Source organism: Capra hircus, chromosome 11 (assembly GCF_001704415.2).
Source record: "Capra hircus breed San Clemente chromosome 11, ASM170441v1, whole genome shotgun sequence".
NCBI lineage: Eukaryota > Metazoa > Chordata > Mammalia > Artiodactyla > Bovidae > Capra > Capra hircus.
Genome location: NC_030818.1, coordinates 29,413,309 through 29,440,012, shown reverse-complemented (window position 1 = coordinate 29,440,012; position 26,704 = coordinate 29,413,309). Strand labels below are relative to the sequence as shown.

Genomic DNA, 26,704 nt, shown 5'->3' with positions numbered 1-26,704 from the left:
TTCCTTAGAAAAAAATAAACGTGAAAGTAACTAATGGAGATATGAAGGGAACTAACTCTAACAGATATGCAAACACCAAAAAAATGTAATATAATCTATTTCATATTGATAAAAAGATAAGAGAGATATGTGAAAGAATAATCTTAAACTCAAAGTGCCACTTCAGTGAATGAGGAAAAGCTGAATTATTCAATAAGTAGTCTTAGGATACCTGACCAAACTCTCATAAGGAAAAAAACAAAAAGGCTTCAATCTTATTTTATGCCTTGTATCAAGAAATAAAATAAAACTTCCTTATCATGCAACATTCACATTTCATCAGAGAATAGTTTATGGAACTAGTAAAGACTTAATTTAACATAGGCTTACAAACCTGTTTGTAAATTTAACACCATTCTTCTGGATATCTACTGTACTGAAATTTTTATTATTACGAAGGACTTTTTCTTCCTTGCACGTTACTCGGAAATAATAGCCAAACTGTGTGCTGGAATCCAGTTTAATCTGTTTGCCAGGATCTAAGCCTTCAAGATCAGAAAAAAAAGAAAGAGTATGTCATAGATATGCACAGCCATTTTAAATATAAGTGTTTAGAATACTTAAATCTAAATAGTGAAAAATATTCTTTTATTATTTACATGACTGCATACTGGAAATTATTTATACTATCTGACTGGGAAAGATGCACATCCTATTTCACTCAAAAAACTACATGAATTAAGCATATCTATAAAATATTTAAATCCCTCTTTTAATGTTAGCCTGTGATGTGGAGCCCGTTCTGGGTAAAGCCATCCAAGGTTGCAGGGCACCAGCAGTGGGGTAGCTCTGTGTTTCAGATGCTTTGGGCACGAGGGTAGGTAAGGTATGGTTGTTACCCTTGAGGAGCTCTGCTGAAGGTTCTTTAGTTAACCAAAGCCTTTCCCTGGAACTAATATAGAGCATAATTAAAGAAAAAAAAATACACTTTCCATAGAAAAATGTGAGACTCTGAGATTGACAATGAAGCTCTAGAAAACACTAGGCCCTGTACTCTGTTAAGTGTAGGGAGCGTCACAAAAAAGGCGATGATCAATCAGCTAGACTATGCACCTAAGATTTTTAAATTTTTACGCTTGTCCTCTCCTCATTCATTCATCAATGTCATCTTTAGACCCCAAACCAGAAGAGAGAGATAGTATCTTAAAACTTAAGATAAATAAATTTATTTGCTAAAGCATGACTTTGGAGTACTAGAAACAGCAAACAACTAAAGACAGATCTCACTTGACCAGGGAGGAGACACATAAAGAGAACATGGAGAGATCTATAAGAAGAGGAGGGTAAATTTCAATATCGTTCAAGTCAAAGATTAACTCTAGGATCAAGTTGATATATGAACTCTCCATGGAAACTATTTTTTAAAATTTTTATATATGTTGGTATGGGCATATACAACAGGGGGCTTCCCAGGTGGCGCAGTGGAAAAGAATCTGCCTGCCAACGCAGGAGACTCAAGAGATGCAGGTTTGATCTGGAGAAGGAAATGGCAACCCCCTCCATTATTTCTGCCTGGAAAATTCCATGGACGGAGGAGCCTGGTGGACTATAGTCCATGGGGTCGCAAAGAGTCAGACATGACTGAGCACACACACGGGCATATACTAGAGTGATACTGCTCTGCGGGACCTTCTGATATGCTAAGATTTACTCATTTGACGTAAAAGTCAAAGATGCTCATTACAAGAGGTTTATAAATTCAGAGCAAGACAGAACAACACAGTGTGAGACAAATGAGGGAATAAGCTAGGGAGTTTAAAACAAGTAATTTTTAAAATTGATATTAATGAAGTGCTCAGGAACCCCAAAGCCAAATCAGTGAACTACTCCTAATAGAATTAGGCTTACAGAAAGAGTGTCATTTAAAACAGGTCTTACTTAAAAGATGTTGCAAGGGCAATATGGGGTGATTTGTTTGGCAGGAATGTGGGGTCATCCTAGGATTATAGAAATTGGTTAAGAGATTGAATCTGAAGGGGAGGCCAGGCCCCAGATGCAAAGAATCCTGTATGTAAACTTTATGTGACTGTAATTTTATTCAGTAGAAAACAGGGCTAGCATTTTAAACAAGGAGGTGGCATGATCAACTGTGTCTTCTAGCTCCAGTGTGGATACTGTGTAGACAAAAGAATTATTCAAACCTTCAAGGGCCCATTCTTACCTAGATCTCTAGCTGCACTTACTAATGTTGACTGCATCTTCTTTTCTAAGTCATCCATTATTTCTCTTAATTCACTCAAGTTAGGATCAAATGAAGGTTTTACAAGGAATTCATGGTTTTCCACCTATAAACAGAACAAAGAGTAGCCAAATTTTATCAGTGATGGATAAAGATGGAAGTCATGCAATTCTTTGCTTATTTAAAATTCACTAATGTTTTGAGTTAAATGATTCACTATCTTTAAGTTATTCAGTCACAACTGTAAAGGAGTTTTTACTGATTAACAGATGTAAAGAGTTCTATTAATTAGGAGCTGAGACCTCTAGATACACAAAAATTATTCATATGAAACAGTTTAGTGCTAATGATGCTTTTATCACTAACAGTATACGTTATTTTTATTTATATTTTTCCCTAAACAATGTTTAAAGACTGTACCAGAATGGTTTTTGCTCAAACCAAGGATCTATCTTAGGAATTTCAGAAAGTTAGCTCTTGAAATCCTTTTTTGAAACAAAACAAAATGACTAAAACTTGAACAGACAAAATTATGAGAGACTATTTTTAAAAAAAAGAATGACGTCTATCCACACACATAATAAGAACTATTAAAAAGACCTAATTTCATATAAAAGTATGAGTCAGTTTTCTAAAATGAGGAAATTTTAAAAAAATCAGTATGTGAGATTGATATAAATTCCTAATTACTATCCACTTAATCAGAGCATACCTTCTCCACATACCAAACACAAGAATGAGAAAATAAAATATTACAGAAAACTATCATAAAAGAGAATAAAACATTTATCAAATAACTTTCTCAATTTAAACCAACAAAAGATTTTATTATATACTAAAATTTTAAATTTCAAACAAAACTAACTTTTTTTTAAAGGCAGAAGATTTGTAAAAATAGCTTTGTAAAGTATAAAAATGTAAAGGTTGACATTTTCTTTTTTAAAAAGGCACTCGTTTGCATGTATGAGAAAAACATCAAGTCATTAACTGGGCAAGTATAAAAATACACAACTCACAGATGAGAAAATAAGTAGTAAACTAAAGTCACAGAAAAATGCTAAAGCTCCATAATAACAAAAGGCATGAATGTTTAAGCACCCTTAAGATATTATTCTACAGCTTTGTTTTTTTTTTTTTTTTTAAGAAAAAGAAACCTACTCCCAAATACTAATGAGGCTACAGTGAAATTAGTATACTCATTCATTTCTAGTGAGAATCTAAATTGCTATAACCTAAAAAAAAAAAAAGCAATATGCGATAAGACTCAGAGATATTTGTTATACTCTGACATAGCAATTCTACTCCTAGAAATTCAGTCTAAGGAAATAATGCAACAGAAGCAAACACCACATGGATGAATAAGATCTCTACAGATTTATGTTATAAGGCCTGGAAATAACAGAACGTCACAATATTTGCACAATGGTACATCAACAGAATATTGTACAGTTATTCAAACAGACAATGAAGACGACTTAGAAACAAGGACTAAGACTCACGATAACTCCAAGGGAAAAATTAATGCTACAATGGTGGACTGACAGTGTTACAGAACTGCCTTCTTCCAACAAACTTAAGAGAAGTGATGCTGAGCCAGGCTAAATTCCTATCCTCATTCCCACCTTCCAGTAATCCATGAGTGAGTCAAAAAAAACCCTGAGAAAGCTCACTTAATAATCCCAATCTGGCTTGTAAGCGGCCTGAGGTGACCCCTAAAAATGGTATGCTATTCACTTGACCCAGAAAACCCCACAAAATCATGCAAATCAAGAGGTCCAAATCTTCGTGTTCACTTTAAGAACACTTGTGAAACCGCCCAGGCCATAAAGGGTATGCATATCTGGAAAGCCACCAGTATCTGAAGGATGTCACTTTAAAGAAGCAATGTGTGCCATTCCATCGTTACATCGGTGGAGTTGGCAGGTGTGCATAGGCCAAACAGTGGGGCTGGACGCAGGGTCGGTGGCTCAAAAAGAGTGCTGAATTTTTACTACACATGCTCAAAAATGCAGAGAGTAATGCTGAACTTAAGGGCTTAGATGTAGATTCTCTGGTCATTGAGCACATCCAAGTGAACAAAGCCCCCCGGATGTGGCGTAGGACTTAGAGAGCTCACGGTCGGATCAACCCCTCCATGAGCTCTCCCTGCCACACTGAGATGATCCTTACTGAAAAAGAACAGATTGTTCCTAAACCAGAAGAGGAGCCTGCACAGAAGAAAAAGATATCCCAGAAGAAACTGAAGAAACAAAAACTTATGGCCTGGGAATAAATGCCGCAAAAAATAAACGCAAATAAAAGTAAAAAAAAAATCCCAATCTGGAGAGAAGACCCAAATGAAGCAAGGGAAAGTAATGACTGAGCTCTAACTTACTAAACAGTCTTAGGCTGCACCTCAAATGGAGTGCCCTTTGGTAATGCTGTACTCCTCCCAAACAATGGATAAGAAAATATACCACCCAACCAAGTGTTCTAACTTAGAACTTAAGTATTCCAACAAACATGACACAATGACTTCTACGAGTTGTTTTCATATCATCAGCCACTTAGCACCAGAAACACACCAGCTATTACCCTAGACTACACAACAGGAAATATTAATAGAACAAAACAAACCCAGGCTTAGAACTCCAAAATGGTATAATAAAATCAAGAAAAAAGATTTAAAAAAAAAGAAAGGAAAATCAGATCCTAGCAGTATCCCTGAAGTAAAAATAAATACAAATAATACACATGTAAACATATAAATAAAATACAAATAAAATTTAAAAACTGGCTTAAAACTCAGCATTCAAAAAATGAAGATCACGGCATCTGGTCCCATCACTCCATGGCAAGTAGAAGGGGGGAAAAAGTGGAAACAGTGGCAGATTTTATTTTCTTGGGCTCCAAAATCACCATAGATGGTGACTGTAGCCTTGAAATTAAAAGACGCTTGCTCTTTGGAAGAAAAGCTATGACAAACCCAGACAGCATATTAAAAAGCAGAGCAACACTTTGCCAACAAAGGTCCATAGAGTCAAAGCTATGGTTTCTCCAACAGTCATGTATGGATGTGAGAGCTGGACCATAAAGAAGGCTGAGCGCCAAAGAATTGATGCTTTTGAATTGTGGTGCTGGAGAAGATTCTTGAGAATCCCTTGGATAGCAAGGAGGTCAAACCAGTCAATCCTAAAGGAAATGAACCCTGAATATTCACTGGAAGGACTGATGCTGAAGCTGAAGTTCCAGTACTTTAGCCACCTGATGCAAGAAGCTGACTCAGTGGAAAGACCCGGATACTGGGAAAGATTGAGAGCAACAGGAGAAGGGGGCAACAGAGAATTAGATAGTTGGATGGCACCACTGACTCAAAGGACCTGAGTCTGAACAAACTCTGGGAGATAGTGATGGAAAGGGTAGTCTGGCGTGCTCCAGTCCATGCAGTTGTAAAGAGTTGGACATGACTTAGGGACTTAACAACAAATAAATACAACAGCAAAGAGATACTGTTGAATAGAATTACCTGTACTGACATAGAAGAAAAGACTTGATATAATCAGAAATGTCACAAGACAGAGATTGAAGTAATTAGAGAGGAGAAAAAGAATATAAGGAAGATATTAGAAATCTTCAAAAACAAAAGCAAAAACTCCACTATCCTAGAAATACTAGATAAAACATTACAAGCATTTTTTTCAAATATGTTTATAGTTAAGAGAAAACTAGATACCTGAGCTCCTACAAAGTGGAATCAGTCCCCAGCATAAAGCAGGCCACAGGGCCATTTAAAAATCTTACCTCATGAGAAATGGTAACAATTAGAGAAACCTGCCTCCAGCAGCTTGGGCACCGAGAAAGGGAAAGTAGGGGCAGAATCTTCTCTCTGACAATGTGTGACCAAAAGCCTGCCTTTACTATATACAGAATAGGTGAAGGGAAGTCGCTTAGTCATGTCCTACTCTTTGCGACCCCGTGGACTGTAGCCTGGCAGGTCTTCCGTCCATGGGATTTTCCAGGCAACAGGTAACTATTAACAGTAAGGATCCAGTGTATACAGCACAGGGAACTCTACTCAACGCTCTGTAGTGGCCTGCATGGGAAAAGAATCTAACGAGGAGTGGATACATGCATGAAGTGAAGTGAAAGTTGCTCAGTGGTGTCTGACTCTTTGTGAACCCACAGACTATACAGTTCATGGAATTCTCCAGGCCAAAATACTGGAGTGGGCAGCCTTTCCCTTCTCCAGGGGATCTTCCCAAACCAGGGATCAAACTGGGTCTCCCGCACTGCACGCGGATCCTTGACCAGCTAAGCCACAAGGGAAGCCTAAGAATACTGGAGTGGGTAGCCTATCCCTTTCTCTGGGGGATTTTTCTGACCCAGGAATTGAACCAGGGTCTCCTGCATTCCAGGCAGACGCTTTAATCTCTGAGCTGCCAGGGAATATGTAGAACTAATTCACTTTGCTGCACAGCAGAAACTAACACAACACTGTAAATCAACTATACTCCAATACAAACTAATTTAAAATAAACAAATAAATAAATGCCTTCACCTGGATTGGGATTTCAAATGTCTGCTACTTATATTAGCAATGCAAAAGGCTGCTGGTTGCGGCCATTTCTATTATCCCCTCCTTCTACAGTGACAGAACTGACAATTTTTCAGAAGAAATGTTAACTACTAAGAACAAACACTAGATTTTCCAGCTTCCCTTGCAGCTGGTGTGAGCATATAACCAAAAGACTGTGAGCAGAAATGATGTGTACCATTTCCAGAATGTGACCTCCTCTTCCTTCTTTGTCCTCTGCCATTGGCTGGAATAAAGTTAAGGAAGTGAGCTCTCCTGGATCTTGAAGGAGAAGTAAAGGAGAAGACGGGCTACAGAGATAGTGAGCCTGCCCTGCCAGCCCTGTGTTGCTATGCCCACACAGTCATGATAGAAAATTAAACCCCTATCCTTTTTAAGCCATTGTCATTTATTTGCTCAATGGTGTCTGACTCTGGTTTCTTTCTCAGCAGCTAAGTCTTTGCCAGTAGCCTAATCTTTGCCCAAACAAATGTAGAAAGCTCCAGACTGAGAAATTAACTTAAAAGTGTTCCTGGGTTAATTACATTTGTAGGGTATAAAGCAAAAGCAGATTTTATCTGAGGGGATATATGATTTGCCTGTATAACTTGCACAGGAAGAATGCAGATAAGTGAGTATTATCTAAACATACATAACAGACAAGGAAACAAGACACCATGAGTAAGAGACTCAAAACAATAACAAAAGACAGCAGAAAGAAGACAAGGAGCAGATTTAAATCCAAGAAATTTTAAAGATGGAATATTAAATATATTTAAAACATTTAAAGAATGAGAATAGAACATGTGAGCAAAGAACAAGATATTACTTAAAAAAAAAAGAGTAGACAGACTTAGAAGTGAACCAAACAACTTTTATAAATGAAAAATATGATAAATTTTTTTTAAAAAATGGGTTGTTAAACTACACATCAGAGTTGACAAATTAGACTATCTGAAGTAACCACAAAGAAAGCAGCAAAGACACATGCTGAAAAAGAACTTAAGAGGCCAACACATGTCTCATCATGGCATTAGAAAAAGAGAATGAAGAAATACAGTATTTGAGGAGATAATGACTAATAACTTTTCAGAACTGATAAAAGACAATAATTTTCTGATTAAGAAAATGCAGCAAATCCAAATAGGAAAAAAGAAAAAGAAAACCCACTTTTGGACAGAGTAGTAAAAGGAGCCAACATCTGGAAACAAGATTTGTAAACAACAAAATAGTACAAGCCAAAGGACCGTGCAACACAATTTCACAAGCACTGAAGAAAAGCAGCCGTCAGTGTGAAACTGCTGCACACCCAGTAAAAACACCCTTCACGAGCAACCTAGCCATGGGCTTCACCCTTGTTCTTGCACGGTCCTTTGGCTTGCACCACGGTACTGTTGACCCACCTTGTTGACCCAACAAACAAAATCTGACTAACAGCCGCCCCCCCCCCGCCCCAATAAAGGAACGCCTAAAGAACATCCAGGAAGAAGGAATGAACAGCAACAAAAATGATACGCATACAGGTAAATCTAAACCAAACACTGACTATAAACAGTGGAAATCCAAGGGGCATAAAGACAGAAATAAAGGATCAGCCAATAATGAAGAAATGTTATCTGATCTAAGGTATTCTAAGGTCCTGATATTTGAGGGGGGATGTAAAAACATGCTGACAGGTTTTTCACTTTCATGAGTTACGTATACACATTAAAAAAAAAAGTCTGTAAATAACTTCAAACCAGTGTGTGTTTGATAGGATGGAGGAGCATGAGGGGAAACAAATGGGAATTTTTAAAATCCAATCAATATAAAAGAAAGAAAGAGTGGGTAAGGGGAACCAGGAAGAATAGGAATCACAAAATAATTTGGTAGAAATAAATCCAAACTGCCCCTTAAAAAAAAGATGATCAAATTACACTTTGAAATAAATAAAACGCATCTATAAGGTTTACCTAAACCAAAAAAACTCACAAAGGATTGAAAAAGATATACTATGTAAAAAACAAAAAATAAGGACTGGCATTGCTTTCTTATTATCAGACAAAATATATCTAAGGCAAAACACATTACATAATAATAGGATGACTATTATGAAAGTGTCCCTGAAGATTCAATTCACCGTAGGAAAAAATAACAGCTCTGTGCCTTGAAAACATAAGAAGGAAAATTTCTTCACATTTCTCTTAGTAACTCAGCAGATTAAATGTTAGCAAGTATCCAGATAATGTGAACAAAACAACTAAAGTTTTACTTAATGGACATATAGAAAACTCTGCAACCAAAATTAGGGAGCACTTATAATCCACGAATACATGGAGAATTTTATGAAATTGACACATACCAAGCTTATAAATTTAAAAACTTTCTAAACAAATGACAAATCAAAGAACAAGTGATGATGGGAATAAATGACTCAAAACTGAGTAAGAAAAATACCTCTTAAAACATATGGGATGCATTCAGCTAAAACAACACATAGAAAAGTATAACCTTAATTGCTTACTAAAAAAGGCTAGAAAAATAGGGGCTGAAAGACATCAAAAATAGATGAAATATATATGTAAGACTGGAAATTAATGAAAAACAAAACAACCCAAAGGTACAGGGAGGATTTAAAAGTCAAAAGTTGATCCTCTAAAATAAACAGGCTATGCAAAGATAGAATATCAGAGGCACAAATTATATTAAAAATCAACAGGAACTCTGCCTGCAAATACAGCAGTGCTTTTAAAAATAATAAGCAATCACTATGAACAACTTTTGGCAACTGGAAAACTCAGAAACAAACTCTGTGTCCAAAAGTGGGTTCCAACTTTATCTCCTAGAAAAAGGGTTTAGTATTCAGAATATAAATAGAATTCATAACTCAATGAGCTTCCCTGGTGGCTCAGATGGTAAAGAGTCTGCCTGCAATGCAGTTCAATCCCTGGGTTGGGAAGTTCCTCTGGAGAAGGAAATGGCACCCCACTCCAGTACTCTTGCCTGGAAAATCCCATGGACAGAGGAGCCTGGCAGGCTATAGTCCATGGGGTCACAAAGAGTTGGACACAACTGAACGAACATGTCCCATCCATAATTCAAAGACAAACAACCCAATTTAAAAGTGAGCAAAAAATCTGAATAGACATTTCTCCAAACATACAAAATGGTCAACAAATATGAGAAAAGATGCTTACCTTCAGATACTAGGGAAATGCAAATCAAAACCACAGTGAAATATAATTTCATTACTAACTAGGATGGCTACTAAACAATGAAGAAGAAGGAAAAAAAAAAAAAAAACCACCCACAAGTATTAGCAAGAATGTGCAGAAATTGGAATCCTCATATATTGCCGGTAGGAATTTTTAGTGGTAAAGGGACCAGGGAGAACAGTGCAGTGATTCCTCAAAAAGTTAAATATAAAATTACCATATGACTCAGCAATTTCACTCGTAGCTATATATCTAAAAGAATAGAACAAATAGTTGTACATGACTGTTCCAAGGCATACTATTCCTGCTAGCCAAAAAGTAGAAACAACCTACATGTCCATCTACAAGTGACTAGAGAAACAAAACATGGTATACCCATACAATGGTACATTACTGGTCATAAAAGAAGCCAGTCACAAAAGGCTACATATTGTATGATTCCATTTATAAATGTCTAGAATTGGCAAGTCAGCAGAGATGAAAAGTAGGTTAGTGGTTGCCAGCAACTGAGGAAACTGGGAAAGAGAGCAGCCGCTAATAGGTATGGGTTTCCTTTTGGTAGTAATGGAAAATAGTTTAGAACTAAGTGTTAGTGGCTGCACAACAATGAAAACGTGCTAAATACCAATGAATAATACACTTTTAAAATTTTTATGTAAATTACTCTCCAAAAATGTAATCACTGGAAAGAAAAAAAGGGAAAAATATAATATTCATGGATAGAAAGACTCAATGTTGTAATGATGTTGATTCTCCCCTAAGTTAATCACTAAATTAAACGCAATTTCAATCAAAATATTGATAAGACAATATTATTTATAAGGTTTAGAAATTATAGTAATGAAATGCATGAAAATTATAACAATAAACACCAGTTCCAGGATAGCACGTAATTCTGTGGAGGGATGTATGAAACAGGACTTTGTAGTGAGCATACTATCAGTATACTAGACAAGTATTTCCTAATTAAATGTTAAGATTTTTAAACACCTCAAAAAGGAGGAAAGTGAATGGAAAAATTGACAGGAGAAAGGATATGGACAGAAAGAGGGGGAAGGAAAGACAGGGGTTGGAAGAGAAAAGGAAGGAAACAGGGGTCGAGGCACGGGAGGCCAGACAAAGGAAAGGGGGGAGGTGAAAGCAGGGAAAGTTAAGGGGTGAAGAAAAGAGAATAGAACTGAGGAATTTTTCAGACATCCAGGCAGGAAGAGCAGATCACCTGAAATGTGGGGATGGAGAGGTGGGTGGGGAGGAGGCGGCAGTTGTAAATCAAAGTGGTAAGAGACATTCACTATCTTCTGAATGTCAGAAAATGGTGATGCACCCTGGAAGTTTTAAGAAAGCACTAATTATAACATGGAACAACAGACTGGTTCCAAATACAAAAAGGAGTGCATCAAGGCTGTATCTTGTCACCCTGCTTATTTAACTTCTATGCAGAGAACATCATGAGAAACGCTAGGCTGGAAGAAGCACAAGCTGGAATCAAGATTGCTGGGAGAAATATCAATAATCTCAGATATGCAGATGACACCACCCTTATGGCAAAAAGTGAAGAACTAAAAAGCCTCTTGATGAAAGTGAAAGAGGAGAGTGAAAAAGTTGGCTTAAAGCTCAACATTCAGAAAACGAAGATCATGGCATCCGGTCCCACGACTTCATGGGAAATAGATGGGGAAGCAGTGGAAACAGTGTCAGACTTTATTTTGGGGGGGCTCCAAAATCACTGCAGATGGTGACTGCAGCCATGAAATAAAAGACGCTTACTCCTTGGAAGAAAAGTTATGACCAACCTAGATAGCATATTCAAAAGCAGAGACATTACTTTGCCAACAAAGGTCCATCTAGTCAAGGCTATGGTTTTTCCAGTGGTCATGTATGGATGTGAGAGTTGGACTGCGAAGAAAGCTGAGCGCCAAAGAATTGATGCTTTTGAACTGTGGTGTTGGAGAAGACTCTTAAGAGTCCCTTGGACTGCAAGGAGATCCAACCAGTCCATTCTAAAGGAGATCAGTCCTGGGTATTCATTGGAAGGAATAATGCTAAAGCTCAAACTCCAATACTTTGGTCACCTCATGTGAAGAGTTGACTCACTGGAAAAGATTCTGATGCTGGGAGGAATTGAGGGCAGGAGGAGAAGGGGACGACAGAGGATGAGATGGCTGGATGGCATCACTGACTCGATGAATGTTGAGTTTGGGTGAACTCCGGGAGTTGGTGAGGGACAGAGAGGCCTGGCGTGCTGGAATTCATGGGGTCGCAAAGAGTCAGACACGACTGAGCGACTGAACTGAACTGAATTATAATAAAGATTTGTTTGAGAATAAAGCTAAAACACAGATATGTTTATCAAGCATGAAGAAACTCAAGGCCAATAATAATATTCATCAACTTAAAAAAAAAATACCTGAAAAACAAATCTGGCCAAATAAAAGTCGAATTAAGCATTTTAAAACACAGGAATGAAGAAGCCGTGGTAAAACAACATGATGAGCACTGAAATCATTTACAAATAAAAATGAACATTAAACAGCCTGGAAATTGGAATTAAGGCTGCAGACATATGCATATTTTAGACCTGGCCAGTGCAAAAGTAAAACTATTAAAAACCAAGAGGTATAAAGGGAGTTCTGTAGAAGCACATATGAGTGAGTGGTTAATTGCTCAACTTTCAGGGCAGGTAATTAATACTCCAAAACTGAAGCATGTTTGTCAAAGAAGCTTCAATCTTTTCATATTTTTCTAATTTAAGTTTCTTTAACCTATGTTTTAGATTATTTTCCCTCTCTTATGGTGAAAAATCATTCAACTGAAGCTAAACAATTCCCTCCAGTAATTTTTTTGTTGTTATTACACTGAAAGCCATTAGGTGAGACCCTTTTAAAATTAAAAGTTACATTTACAGTATGAGTTTCCTGCTCTAATTTATCTATGCATCTGTCTGCACATAACCATAAAGACCATTAGCTATGTCTCAATGGGGGCACTACTAGGATATTGAATAGGACAGTACTTTATTGTAAGGGATTAAAATGCAAACTTTCAACGTCTGTTCTCTAAACCTTCAATCCTGCTCATACTTGAGAACAGACTAATTTTAATAACAGTCATTTCTGGGTGATAGATGTGGGAGATATTTTAACTTCCATCTCTCTTCCTTTCTGCATGGTGTGAATGCTTTATATAGGTATCAGTTTTATAAAAACAGTGTTTTATTTTTATTTTTTGGCCATGAGGCATGAGGGATGTTAGTTTCCTGACCAGGAATCAAACCTGCGCCCCCAGCATTGGAAACAGGGAGTCTTAACCACTGGACCAAGACGGACATCCCCTGCTGCTGCTGCTGCTGCTAAGTCGCTTCAGTTGTGTCCGACTCTGTGCGACCCCATAGATGGCAGCCCACCAGGCTCCGCCATCCCTGGGATTCTCCAAGCAAGAACACTGGAGTGGGTTGCCATTTCCTTCTCCAATGCATGAAAGTGAAGTCGCTCAGTCATGTCTGACTCTTAGCGACCCCATGGACTGCAGCCCACCAGGCTCCTCTGTCCATGGGATTTTCCAGGCAAGAGTACTGGAGTGGGTTGCCACTGCCTTCTCCAGGACATCCCCTAGTCCTGTGTTTTTTAAAGTAGAACTATTAGAAAAAATGCCAATAGGTTCTGACAGTTAATTCTAGGTGGGAGAATAGGAATACTTCCCTTTTTTGTATTTCTTTTTCATTTTCAAGTATAAAACCTTTAAAGTATACTGCATATAAAATACAGTATCTTTAAAACTTCTATATACTCTACAATGATATAGTTATATCAGAGCTATTCAACTGTGGCTTACTAAAAACGATTTCAACTTTTGTCCCAGTATTTTTCAATAAAAATTTATCTAAAGTCATTACTTTTCCAAGATGAAATATCAGTAAGGAGTATATGTGAAAACTAAGATTCAAAGATAAAATGATCCAAATACATACAGAAAGGTTTAAAAATTTCATACATCCCACTGAATCACCCAATAAACTAATATTGTTTACTTTTTGTGAAAAATCACTGTTATTTTTGAACCTTGCTTTATGGTAGTTTTGCTCTACATTTACTTCAAAAACGGAAAATCATTCCATAAAATTTACAGAGAGCAGCCACAAAAACAACTGATGTATTTATGTAAAAAGCTAAGCCTAGGAAAAGATAAAAAGTAACCCAACCATTCACATAAACGACTGCTCCCCTCATCACATGAATTCCTAAGTGCACAGCTAGAAAATATGAAATCATACATAAAATGACTGATATTCTCTTGAGGTTCTTCTCAAAGTGGTTCTGAGTCATGTAATTGAAATGCCTAAACTCATCACAAATATCCACAATGACAGCGAAGGGTTGGAATCACCTTATAACCCAAGCTAAGTTTAAAAGTTTGTAACTGAGAATAAAGAAGATATTATAGTAAGTCACCTCCCTAGAGACTCTAGACAGGTTTTAACTAGGAATCTGCTTTATTTAAAAGACAGTATCATACTATAAAACATGAAAGTCTACAGCTGCAGGGCAGAATCTTAGGAGACACTCCTGGTGGTCTCATGACAGTTACTCCCCTCTTTCCCCCGTCCCAGCAGAGCTCTTACTTTGTGTGCCTCCAGCTAAAGAAATAACGTGCCCTTAGCTATCTTAGGCCCATCATCACATTCTCTGGCCACGCACTGCTTAAACAGTCCCATCAAGGCAAACTGCAGGAATCTTTCTTGGAATATGGCATGAACTTCTACTGGTAGGTAGCCATCTTAGAGCCAAAAGAGAAACCAGCCTTAGGTTAAAATTTAAATCATAAAATAATAGAAAAGATCAAGAAATGAAGTTCTTTGATGAGCTCAGAGCTTCTGAATAAAAGCAACCCTATGAGCCGAGATGTACTGAGTTTAGATTACCTGCAAAAAAATACGAGTCCTAACTGATACTAAGTTTAACCTCAAATAATCTACTCAGAAAAAAAAAATAAAAGGAAATCCACAACTCACACCTTACTGGCAAAGAACTTAATGTCGAAGGGGTCCACAATGTGTCACTGTGGCATAAAAATAATACTGAGACAAAAGTATGAGAGTAGACTTTGCTTCTGAGCCCCGTTATTTCCATTACAGCAGAGCACCCCAAAAAACTCACCTGTCAAGTCCTCTCTCACAGAGTTTCACAACCAGGGAAGTCAAAACTATCATATCTTCCATCTGTTCTCCAAAGAGCTCACTCATCTGCCCTAAAAGCCATTTGCTTTCCAGTCAGTGCCCTTTCTCCCTCTCCCCCTTCCCTACTAAGATAGGATACAAGTCCCAAATTCTAACAGCTTCCTTAATTAATATTTTTCTGTGAACTCAAAATCTGTGCTCTTGCTCATCTGGTTTTGCAGTCCTTAGGTGCAATCTCAAAATCGACAGAATGATCTTGGTTCGCTTCTAAGGCACACCATTCAATACCACAGTAAGCCAAGTCTATGCCCCAACCACTAATGCTGAAGAAGCTGAAGCTGAACAGTTCTATGAAGACCTACAAGACCTTCTAGAAGTAACACCAAAAAATGATGTCCTTTTCATCACAGGGGACTGGAATGCAAAAGTAAGAAGTCAAGAGATACCTGGAGTAACAGACAAGTTTGGCCTTGGAGTACAAAATGAAGTAGGGCATAGGCTAACAGAATTTTACAGAGAACACACTGGTCATAGCAAACACCCTCTTCCAACAACACAAGAGAAGACTCTACACATGGACATGACCAAATGGTCAATACCGAAATCAGATTGATTCTTTGCAGCCAAAGATGGAGAAGCTCTATATAGTCAGGGGAGAAGGCAATGGCAATCCACTCCAGTGTTCTTGCCTGGAGAATCCCAGGGATGGCGGAGCCTGGTGGGCTGCCGTCTATGGGGTCGCACAGAGTCAGACACAACTGAAGTGACTTAGCAGCAGCAGCAGCATACAGTCAGGAAAAACAAGACCAGGAGCTGACTGTGGCTCTGATCATGAACTCCTTATTGCAAAATTCAGACTTAAATTGAAGAAAATAGGGAAAACCACCAGACCATTCAGGTATGACCTAAATCTAATCCTTTACAATTGATTATACAGTGGAAGTGACAAATAGATTCAAGGGACTAGATCTGATAGAGTGCCTAAGGAATTATGGACAGAGGTTCGTAACACTGTACAGGAGATGGTGATCAAAACCATCCCAAAGAAAAAGAAATGCAAAAAGGCAAAATGGTTGTCTGAGAAGGCCTTACAAATAGCTGAGAAAAGAAGAGAAGTGAAAGGCAGAGGAGAAAAGGAAAGATATCCATCTGAATGCAGAGTTCCAAAGAACAGCAAATAGAGATAAGCAAGCCTTTCTAAGTGAACAATGCAAATAAAGAGGAAAACAACAGAATGGGAAAGACTAGAGATTGTTTCAAGAAAATTAGAGATACCAAGGGAACATTTCATGCAAAGATGCGCTCGATAAAGGACAGAAATGGTATGGACTTAGAAGCAGAAGATATTAAGAAGAGGTGGCAAGATACACAGAACCATACAAAAAAGATCTGAACGACCCAGAAAACCACGATGGTGCGCTCACTCACTTGAGCCAGACGAAGCAGAAGATATTAAGAAGAGGTGGCAAGATACACAGAACCATACAAAAAAAGATCTGAACGACCCAGAAAACCACGATGGTGCGCTCACTCACTTGAGCCAGACATCCTGGAATACGAAGTCAGGTGGGCCTTAGAAAGAAGCATCACTACAAACAAAGCTAGTGGAGGTGACGAAATCCCAGCTATTTCAAATTATAAAACATGATGCTGTTAAAGTGCTTCATTCAATATGCCAAAAATTTGAAAAACTCAGCAGTGGCCACAGGACTGGAAAAGGACAGACTTTATTTTTTCTGGGCTCCAAAGTCCCTCAGATGGTGACTGCAGCCATGAAATTAAAAGACGCTTACTCCTTGGAAGGAAAGTTATGACCAACCTAGATAGCATATTGAAGAGCAGAGACATTACTTTGCCAACAAAGGTCCATCTAGTCTAGGCTATGGTTTTTCTAGTGGTCACGTATGGATGTGAGAGTTGGGCCGTGAAGAAAGCTGAGTGCCGAAGAATTGATGCTTTTGAACCGTGGTGTTGGAGAAGACTCTTGAGAGTCCCTTGGACTGCAAGGAGATCAAACCAGTTCATCCTAAAGGAAATCAGTCCCAAATATTCATTGGAAGCAGCACTTTGGCCACCTAATGCAAAGAACTGACTCATTAGCAAAGACCCTGATGCTGGGAAAGATTGAAAGCAGGAGGAGAGGGGGACGACAGAGGATGAGATGGTTAAATGGCATCACTGACTCAATGCACATGAGTTTGAGTAAATTCCAGGAGTTGGTGATGGACAGGAAGGCCTGGCATGCTGCAGCCCATGGGGTCGCAAAGAGTAGGATGCAACTGAGCGACTGAACTGAACTGAACCAAGAACTTCCAGATGTTTAAGCTGGATTTAGAAAAGGCAGAGGAACCAGAGATGAAATTGCCAATATCCACTGGATCATAGAAAAAAAAATTTCAGAAAAACATCTACTTCTGCTTCACTGACTATGCTAAAGCTTCTGACAGTGTGGACCACAACAAACTGTGGAAAATTCTTAAAGAGATGGGAGTACCAGACCACCTTATCTGCCTCCTGCGAAACCTGTGTGCAGGTCAAGAAGCAACAGACAGAACCAGACATGGAACAATGGACTGGTTCAAAATTGGGAAAGGAATATGTCAAGGCTGTATATTGTCATCTTGCTTATTTAACTTACATGTTAGAGTACATCATGCGAAATGCCAGGCTGGATGAAGCAGGAGCTGGAATCAAGACTGCTGGGAGAAAAATCAATAACTTCAGACAGGCAGGTGACACCACCTTTATAACAGAAAGCAAAGAACTAAAGAGCCTCCTGATGAAAGTGAAAGAGGTGAGTGAAAAAGCTGGCTTAATACTCAACATTCAAAAAACTAAGATGATGGCATCTGGTCCCATCACTTCATGGCAAACAGATGGGGAGACAATGGAAACAATGACAGACTTTATTTTCTTGGGCTCCAAAATCACTGCAGATGGTGACCGCAGCCATGAAATTAAAAGACACTCGCTCCTTGGAAGAAAAGCTATGACAAACCTAGATAATGTATTAAAAAGCAAAGACAATACTTTGCCAAGGTCCTATTATAGTCAAAGCTATGGTTTTACCAGTAGTCATGTATGGATGTGAAAGTTGAACCATAAAGAAGGCTGAGCGCTAAAGAATTGATGCTTTTGAATTTCTGAACTGTGGTGCTGGAGAAGACTCTTAGTCCCTTGGACTGCAAGGAGATCCAACCAGTCAATCCTAAAGGAAATCAATGCTGAGGCTGAAGTTCCAATACTTTGGCCACTTGATGTGAACAGCCAACTCACTGGAAAAGCCCTTGATGCTGGGAAAGACTGAAGGCAGGAGGAGAAGGGGATGACAGAGGAGAAGACGGTGGGATGGCATCACCGACTCGACAGACATGAGTTTGAGCCAGCTCTGGGAAATGGTGAAGGACAGAGAAGCCCGGAGTACTGCAGTCCATGTCGTTGCAAGAGTCAGACACGACGGAGAGACTGAACGGCAACACACAGTGAACCTAAAAGAAGACAAGTTTTTCTTCCCCGACAAAGTTAACTACTTAATATTCCATCTTCAGATCTAAAAACTGGGACTTGTTCGATAGCAATGAAATTAGGACAAATGACCTCTCTTTTTCCAGTCTATATCCAGTTATTGCACTGTTTTCCTTTCTGACTCACTCCTTCCAGACGTTTCTAAAATCTTTAAATGCTCTTCCGGCAGCATCATTCAAGAACTGACACTGACTACTATTTTACAGTCACAGCAAATTCAAGTTTAACAGGTACGTGTCAAGTATTTCAGATCAAAGTAAAAAATTCTTAATCCACAATAAGGCAAATATAATGGAGCCGAAGAAAGAACACCAGCTATTAACACTGTTCATCTGAAAAGAGGGAAGGAGAAAGATCAAAGATGGTAATTTTTGCCTTTGTATTTCCCTGTATCATTTTGTATCTCTTGTTCTAATATTATGTGTTCCATTTATAAGGAGGAAAACATCAAATAAAGAAAAGCATTTTACACATTTGTATCCTGGTACTTTAAATATCTTTCTGGAAAACTATCCTCAAGAACACTAACCCCCAAATAAATGGAAAAGATTGCCCTGTCACTAAGAAATCATTCCAGAAAAGAAGCATTTATGCCTACACAGACACATATACAAACACACACAGTCACACACTCACGTGCTCCTAAAATCCAAAGATTTTAGACATCTGGATACTGATGCCCCCTTCTCCCCCACAGCTAAGGATGTGGCCTCACCTATGACTGGGGAGAGTTGGATATTTGTAAACATTCCTTTAAATGAAAGAAAATAAATGTGTAGATCTTGATGATCAACAACACTCTGACTAAAACAGAGAGATGGGAAAGCAAGAATTGAACTTTTCCGTGTCATTATAGATATTTCCACACTTGAAAAAACCCTGAGGTCAGGCAAAGCTCTGCTGAAATACTACAATTGATTCTGCCCTTTGTGGCCACCTTTATTAGAAATTTCTAAGCCACTACCTCCATGCATTAAAAATATGTGGGTCTCAAACTTAAGCATGTATCAGAATCACCTGGTGGGCTTGTTAAAACATAAAACAGACTGCTAGGCTCCCAATGATCTTAAAATTGTGTACCTAAAATCATTCTACTAAAAGTGATATTACAGAGGAAACAAGAACTAAAACACAAGTCTTCCTGAACAATGGATGAAAATGATGCAAGTTTTCTGTTTAACCTACAAGTAAATGGAAAAGACTACCCTATTACTGACCAAATATTACCAGAAAAGAAGCATTTATACCTATACACACACACAGTCCTTCTCTTTCGCTTCTAAAATCTAAAAAGCATAGAGTAAATGTGGTTTAGTATTTTAAATCTCAGTTAATTATCTAACAAAAACTTAAATCAGCATCACATCTGTCACGTGTTAACTCCAGTTAATTTAGTTATTAAGAAGAATGCAAAGAATCTATCATTTAATAAGAATAATGTAAGCACATATTCTTTACCAACTGAGCTGTTCAATCTCCCTGCAGTTCCTTCGACTGCAAGCTGAAGCTCCAATACTTTGGCCACCTGATGCGAAGAACTGACTCATTTGAAAAAACCCTGATGCTGGGAAAGACTGAAGCCAGGAGAAGAAGGGGACAACAGAGGATGAGATGGTTGGATGGCATCACCAACTTGATGGACATGAGCTTGAGTAAGCTCCAGGAGTTGGTGATGGACAGGGAAGCCTGGCATGCTGCTGTCTATGGGGTTGCAGGGAGTCAGACAAGACTGAGAGACTGAACTGAACTGAAGCATGTATTCCTTGCATGATCACGTTTAACAGGAAATTCAGTGTAGAAAAATTTCACACTATTAGTATGCAGAGTCATGGTTAACTTCTCAGTATATAATGACTACTAGAGATACATTCACTCTTTACCTCCTCCCCCAAAGACCTTCCCTATGTGGAAATAAACAAGAGAAGCTGACATCTCTTATTTTCCATATTTACCTCTATACCCTGTCCCTTTTCAATGATTATAACTTTCCTTCTTTCTTGGAATTAAAACTCAGCTTGCAAATGTGAAATCTTTTATTTATGAAATTTCCTTTAAACAGGGCACTTATGCCCAATATTCACTTCCTCTGTTAACCTTTCTTAATTTTTATCCACTGAAATGATTTTTATTAAAAAAATAAATTTTAAAAACCTTTTCTCATCACTCATTCTTACATCCACTGCCTCAAAAGTGCCCTGCAAGTGCTACAATTCAACACTAATAAGAGAAATCTGGAGAAGTTTTCTGATGTGCCTTCGCTTTTAAAAATTATTTTGATACCTGTTTTAAAGAGTATATTGCATACCTGATCCATATCTAAAGTTGTTTCTATCATTTCTTGAAACTTGGAGAAGTCAGAACGAAGATCAATAAGAGGAGTCACAAAAACTGCCAGCAACAATGCCTGATGTTTTCCTAAAAGAAAAAGAAAAGTAAATAAGTAGGTCCTATTTTTAAAAATGCAAAACTACAAATCATAAAAATCTGATTATAATGAGCAGCGTTTGGTCCCCAAAAGCACAAACTGTGCAGCAGATCTCTGAAGTTACTACTTAGTGCGATACCTTAATTCAAACGTGTTTAGGACTTCTATGGAAAAGGAGACGGTCTGGCACTCACAACTCTCTACTAATAAAACTGCCTCCCCCACAAGTCTGTGAGTGAGTGAGTCAAAGTCTCTCAGTCGTGTCCGACTCTCCGACTCCATGGACTGTAGAGTCCATGGGATTCTCTAGGCCAGAATACTGGAGTGGATAGCCTTTCCCTTCTCCAGGAAATCTTCCCAACCCAGGGAGTGAGCCAAGGTCTCCTGCATGGAAGATGGATTCTTTACCAGCTGAGCCCCAAGGGAAGCCCCCACAAGTCTGTAATCTCCTTCATAAGCAGTGCTATATACAGAAACGAGACATTAATTACAACCAAATGAACTGTGTTTCCTTGCAGATTTAACTATCCCAAGTCAACGTTATTAAAATAAAGTATCTCTAACTTACCTTATAAATCCCTAATTTTCATTAGTAATACAGTGTTCCAATTAACAGAGGCTAAATCAAGTCACGTATTTACACTGGAACTTTGCTTGATGTTGTTTAAGAGCACACGCTGGGGAACCCTGTGAGGAGGAGTAAGTGAAGCAACAGGATCTACAGCTTGAAAGGCCTGAGTAGAGAGCTGGGAGCCAAGCCCTGCTCTCACACTTACTGGCTCTGTGACCCGAAGCCGCCTTTTCCTTCTCTATTGCAACGGAAGTGGAAACAACAGCTACCCAGGAGATGCAAGAGTAAGACCACCCCACACAACACTTAGTATATACAGTACCTGAGACTTAATACTGCATTTTACTCCAAAGCAGTAGTTACCAGCCTTCACCGAAGTAGGGGAAGCTCTTGGGAAGATGATGAAAAAGCTACGATGGCAGTCCAGCGATTATGAGAATTCATTTATTATTATTAACCACAACAGTCTCCAGACATATTTAGAAAATAGTCCATATGTGTGAACCATTATTTAGACAGTCTATAAACAACACTTTGCCCACACAGTGTCTGTTGTGCTCCAATGTCTGGTTCTTCAGTCTGAATCAGCTCACAGGCGATGGGTTAAGAGGGGAATGGTCGCAGCAAAACATGGTGCTAGCACAGATTCACAAATGATTTCTCCTCCAGACCGCCAATGTTTTGAAGAGATCAAGGGCAAGCTTTCCCACAGTTAAAGAGGAAGCTTGGCAACAGCTACGTGACCTCAGAGTAGCTGGCTTAACCATTATACTTTCTACTACGTTAAGATACGTAGAAAGGCTGAATATAGATGAAGAGTACAAAAACATCTGCCGGTGTTTAAAAAAATTTTTTTTTCTAACTGAATTGTATATTCTCTGGTACAGATTTTTAACTTTGTTGAAATTGACCTTTATTTGAAGTAAATGCCCCTGAAGGGCACCTCACAGGAGGGAAAAAAAGAGTCCCAAACGTAAAAGCTTCAAGTCACTTAATGCTGATATTGGGTACAAATGCAATGGAGATTAATGTAGGCTACTATTTTTACTTAATTTTTATTGGAGTATAGTTGTTTTACAATAGGCTTCTGTTTTTATTAAAGTTTGTTAACACTTTTGTTAGCAATCTTTTAAAATTTTCCATATATTTTGAGGTCTACCTTATCACTATCTTTTCTGTTAAGTTCTTTTCTACCACATGACTTTGAAGAAGGTTCAGGTTTCCCGAAAAAACACAAGCAGTATCACTGTAGCAACACCTGTACAAACTTCAGAATATGTCCTCTAGTCCCTCACACACAGGCCCACTTGCTGTAGCTCTTCTCAGAGTTAATGTCCCTTCTCTGCTCGCTTGCTCCCTATACTGCAAGCCCTAACTAGCATCTTTTTAAATAAATTAATTGATATCAGAGTATAATTGCTTTACAATGTTAAGTTAGTTTCTGTTGTACAGCAAAACGAATCAGTTACACACACGTATATATCCCCTCTTTTTTTGGATTTCCTCCCCATTTAGCTCATCCCAGAGCACCGAGTTCTCTGTGCTATATAATACATTCTCGTTAGTCATCTACTTTAAATACAGTTGTGTATATACGTCAATCCCAATCTACCAACTCATCCCACCCTGCCCTGTTCCTCCTTGATAACCATGAGTTTGTTTTCTACATTTGTGACTCTACTTCTGCTCTGCAAGTAAGTTCATCAGTACCACTTCTCTAGATTTCACATATAAGTGATATTATACCGTACTTTTCTTTCTCTTTCTGACTTACTTCACTCTATATGACAATCTCTAGGTCCATCAATATCACTGCAAATGGATTTTATTCCTTTTCATGGCTGTAATACTCCACCGTGTCTCAGCTTTTCTATCTATTGGCTGCACCACATGGCTAGGGAGATATTAGTTCCCTGACCAGGGATCAAACCTGGGCCCTCGGCAGTAAAAAGCTCAGAATCCTAACCACTTGACTGCCAAGGAATTCCCTAGCATCCTGAATTCCTTTCCCTACTTGTAATTTGTACTGAGCCCTAGTTGCCAATTTCAGCTGGTTTCCCCCCTCTCCCAACTGGTTAAGGTTTTAACTAAAAAATAACAGCTCTATTGAGATATGATTCATATACCAAACAATTCTTCATTTTGATGTATACAATTCAATGGTTTTCAGTATATTCACAGATTTATGCAATCACAACCACAATCAATTTTCAAACTGTCACTGCTCTCAAAAGAAACAAGGAACCCTGTACCCATTAGCATTAACTTACAATTTTCCTCCAAACCCCTGCCACCCCTTCAAGCCTAGGCAACCACTACTCCATGCTATGGATTTGTTTCTTCTGGTCTTTTCATATAAAAGGATATTACACTGTGACTGCCTTTTTTCACTTAGCATAATGCTTTCCAGGTTCATCCATGTTGTATCATGCATCAGTACTTCATTCCTTTTGACTGAGGAACAATATTCAATTGTATGGATATGCCACATTTTATTTATTCATTCATCAACTGATGGGCACCATTAAGCTTTTCGATATACTCCATTTTCAACTAGCTACCACAATCTGAAAAGCTCTACATGATCTATCCTAGGGTCTTAAACAAAGGTCCACAGATCCTTGAATTCAAGGTACTACATACACAAAGAGAAATTAATCTCATCTTCATTTTCTATAACCTCTAGCTGGAATCAAGCATTTTCTTCCAATGTTAATGTAAGTAATAAAATCCCAGTAGTATTATCAGTACCTTCCAACGTTAATAGAAGTAATAAATCACATAGTATTATTGTCTTTGTAATCAACTAAAATTCCAAACATTTTCATATCACAGTTTTTGGAGATAACTAGATAACTTTAAGTAACATTTAAACTAATTAGTTCAAAGTAGAACTTCACCCAAACCATGTTTTTTAATGCATTAATAAAAAGCACATATTTCTCAAGAATATTTTATATTTTGATAAGTGTGTTTCAATATAAGTGGCTTCCTATTTAACCCTACCTGTTTTATTTTATGCATTTAAAAACATTATTCTGAGAAGTGGTTCACAGGCTTTATTGGAAGTCAAAAGGGTCCAAGCATAAAAAATGTTAAGAACCTCAGAAAGGCCTCATCTTCTAATAGTGCCCTGATTCTTCATCTCTATGGTTGACAACCCTAGCTTCTCTTCACTCCTTCAACAAGCCAAGCTGTAGGCACTTATACTAGCTACCCCCACTAGCCTCCCCTATATCTTAACAGTCAGCTCTCTGTCATCATTTGAGATTTACCTGAGACAGCAAATCCATGGAGAGGCCATCTTCAACCACCATATCTAGTGTCTTCCTGGCCTAGCCAAGTTATTCTATCACATGAAAATATTATGCTTTCTTTGTTGCACTTATTACTATTTGAAGTTCTTGCTCGTTTATTTATCTGTCTTTACTCTTCCACAATTACAGAACCTTCATTAAGAGAGACTTTATCTGTCATATCTGCTACTGTACTTCCCAGAACAATGCCCAGCACAAAGCAGGCAACTGACAACCATCTGCTCAATCAATGACTTTATGAAGGGAGCAAAGGATGAAGAAGCAATCAGTCACTGGTCATTAGTTCTGATAGGAGAAGGCAATGGCACCCCACTCCAGTACTCTTGCCTGGAATATCCCATGGATGGAGGAGCCTGGTAGGCTGCAGTCCATGGGGTCTCTAAGTTGGACATGACTGAGCAACTTCACTTTCACTTTTCACTTTCATGCATTGGAGAAGGAAATGGCAACCCACTCCAGTGTTCTTGCCTGGAGAATCCCAGGGACGGGGGAGCCTGGTGGGCTACCGTCTATGGGGATGCACGAAGTCGGACACGACTGAAGCCGACTTAGCAGCAGCAGCAGCAGTTCTGATACATGCAATACTCATCTAGCAAGGATAACAAAGATCACACAGGGAAATAATTCTTAGCTTCTTAAATGTAAAAAAATGTGGAATGTCTTAAGTAATCAAATTCAACGTTTCTAAGAACTCCAGTTTTTCAGTCCCTAAAAATTCATTCAAGTCATAACTCCTTGAAGATTTCATTTTCAAGAATGCAGCTACATATTCAATGGAGAAAAGACAGCCTTCAATAAACAGTCCTGGGGAGGCTGGATATTCACAAGAATGAAACTAGACCCTTAAGTGCACCACTCACAAAAGTTAACTCAAAATAGATTAAATACTTAAACAGGATAAGACCTGAAAACACCAAACTTCCAAAAGAAAACATGGGGGGGAACCTCCTTGACATGGGTCTTGGCAATGATTTTTTGGATAGAACACCCAAAGCACAAGTAATAAAATTAAAAATAAGCAAGAGGGACTACATCAAACCAAAAAGCTCCTGCATAATAAAAGAAACAATCAACAAATGAAAAGGCAACCTATAGAAGGAGAGAAAATATCTGCAAACCATTTACCTGATAAGGCATTAATACCCAAAACAGATAAAGAACTAACACAACTCAACAGCAAAAAGAAAACCCAATTAATCCAATTTAAAAATGGGCAAAAGTCATGAATAGACATTTCACTAAAGTAGATACATGAATGGCCAACAGGTACATGAAGAGAAGCTCAAAATTAGGGAAATGAAAATTAAAACCACAATGAGATAACACTTCAGGCTCATTAATTAGAATGGCCATCATCAAAAAGACAAGAGATAACAAAGAACAAAGGTAAGGATGAGAGAAAAAGGAACATTTTGAGCACTCTTGGTTGAGACTGTAAACTGGTGCAGCCACTATGTAAAACAGTATGGAGGAGCCTCAAAAGTTAAAAACAGAACTACCGTGGGACTTCCCTCATGGTCCAGTGGCTAAGACTCCGAGCTCCTAATGCAGTGGGGCCCGGGTTCGATCCTTGGTCAGGAAATGAGATCCCACATGTCTCAAATAAGACACAGTGCAGCCAAATAAATAAAAATTAAATTAAAAAAAAAAAAAAAACAGAACTACCATATGAGCTAGTAATTTCACTCCTGGGAATATAACCAAAGCAAACAAAAACACTGATCCGAAA

At 38.3% G+C, this 26,704-nt stretch overlaps 1 protein-coding gene and 1 pseudogene across 1 annotated transcript in view; one reads left to right on the top strand and one right to left on the bottom strand.

Moving 5' to 3' along the window:
- MSH2 (mutS homolog 2) overlaps positions 1–26,704 on the bottom strand; it is an 85,136-nt gene that overhangs the window by 15,767 nt on the left and 42,665 nt on the right. The window contains exons 8-10 of the mRNA XM_005686575.3: positions 20,968–21,077; positions 2,201–2,324; positions 374–524 (exon numbers count right to left, since the gene is read on the bottom strand). Coding sequence (XP_005686632.2) covers positions 374–524; positions 2,201–2,324; positions 20,968–21,077 — 385 coding nt within the window. The remainder of the gene's footprint in view (positions 1–373; positions 525–2,200; positions 2,325–20,967; positions 21,078–26,704) is intronic.
- LOC106502612 lies at positions 3,937–4,508 on the top strand (annotated as a pseudogene).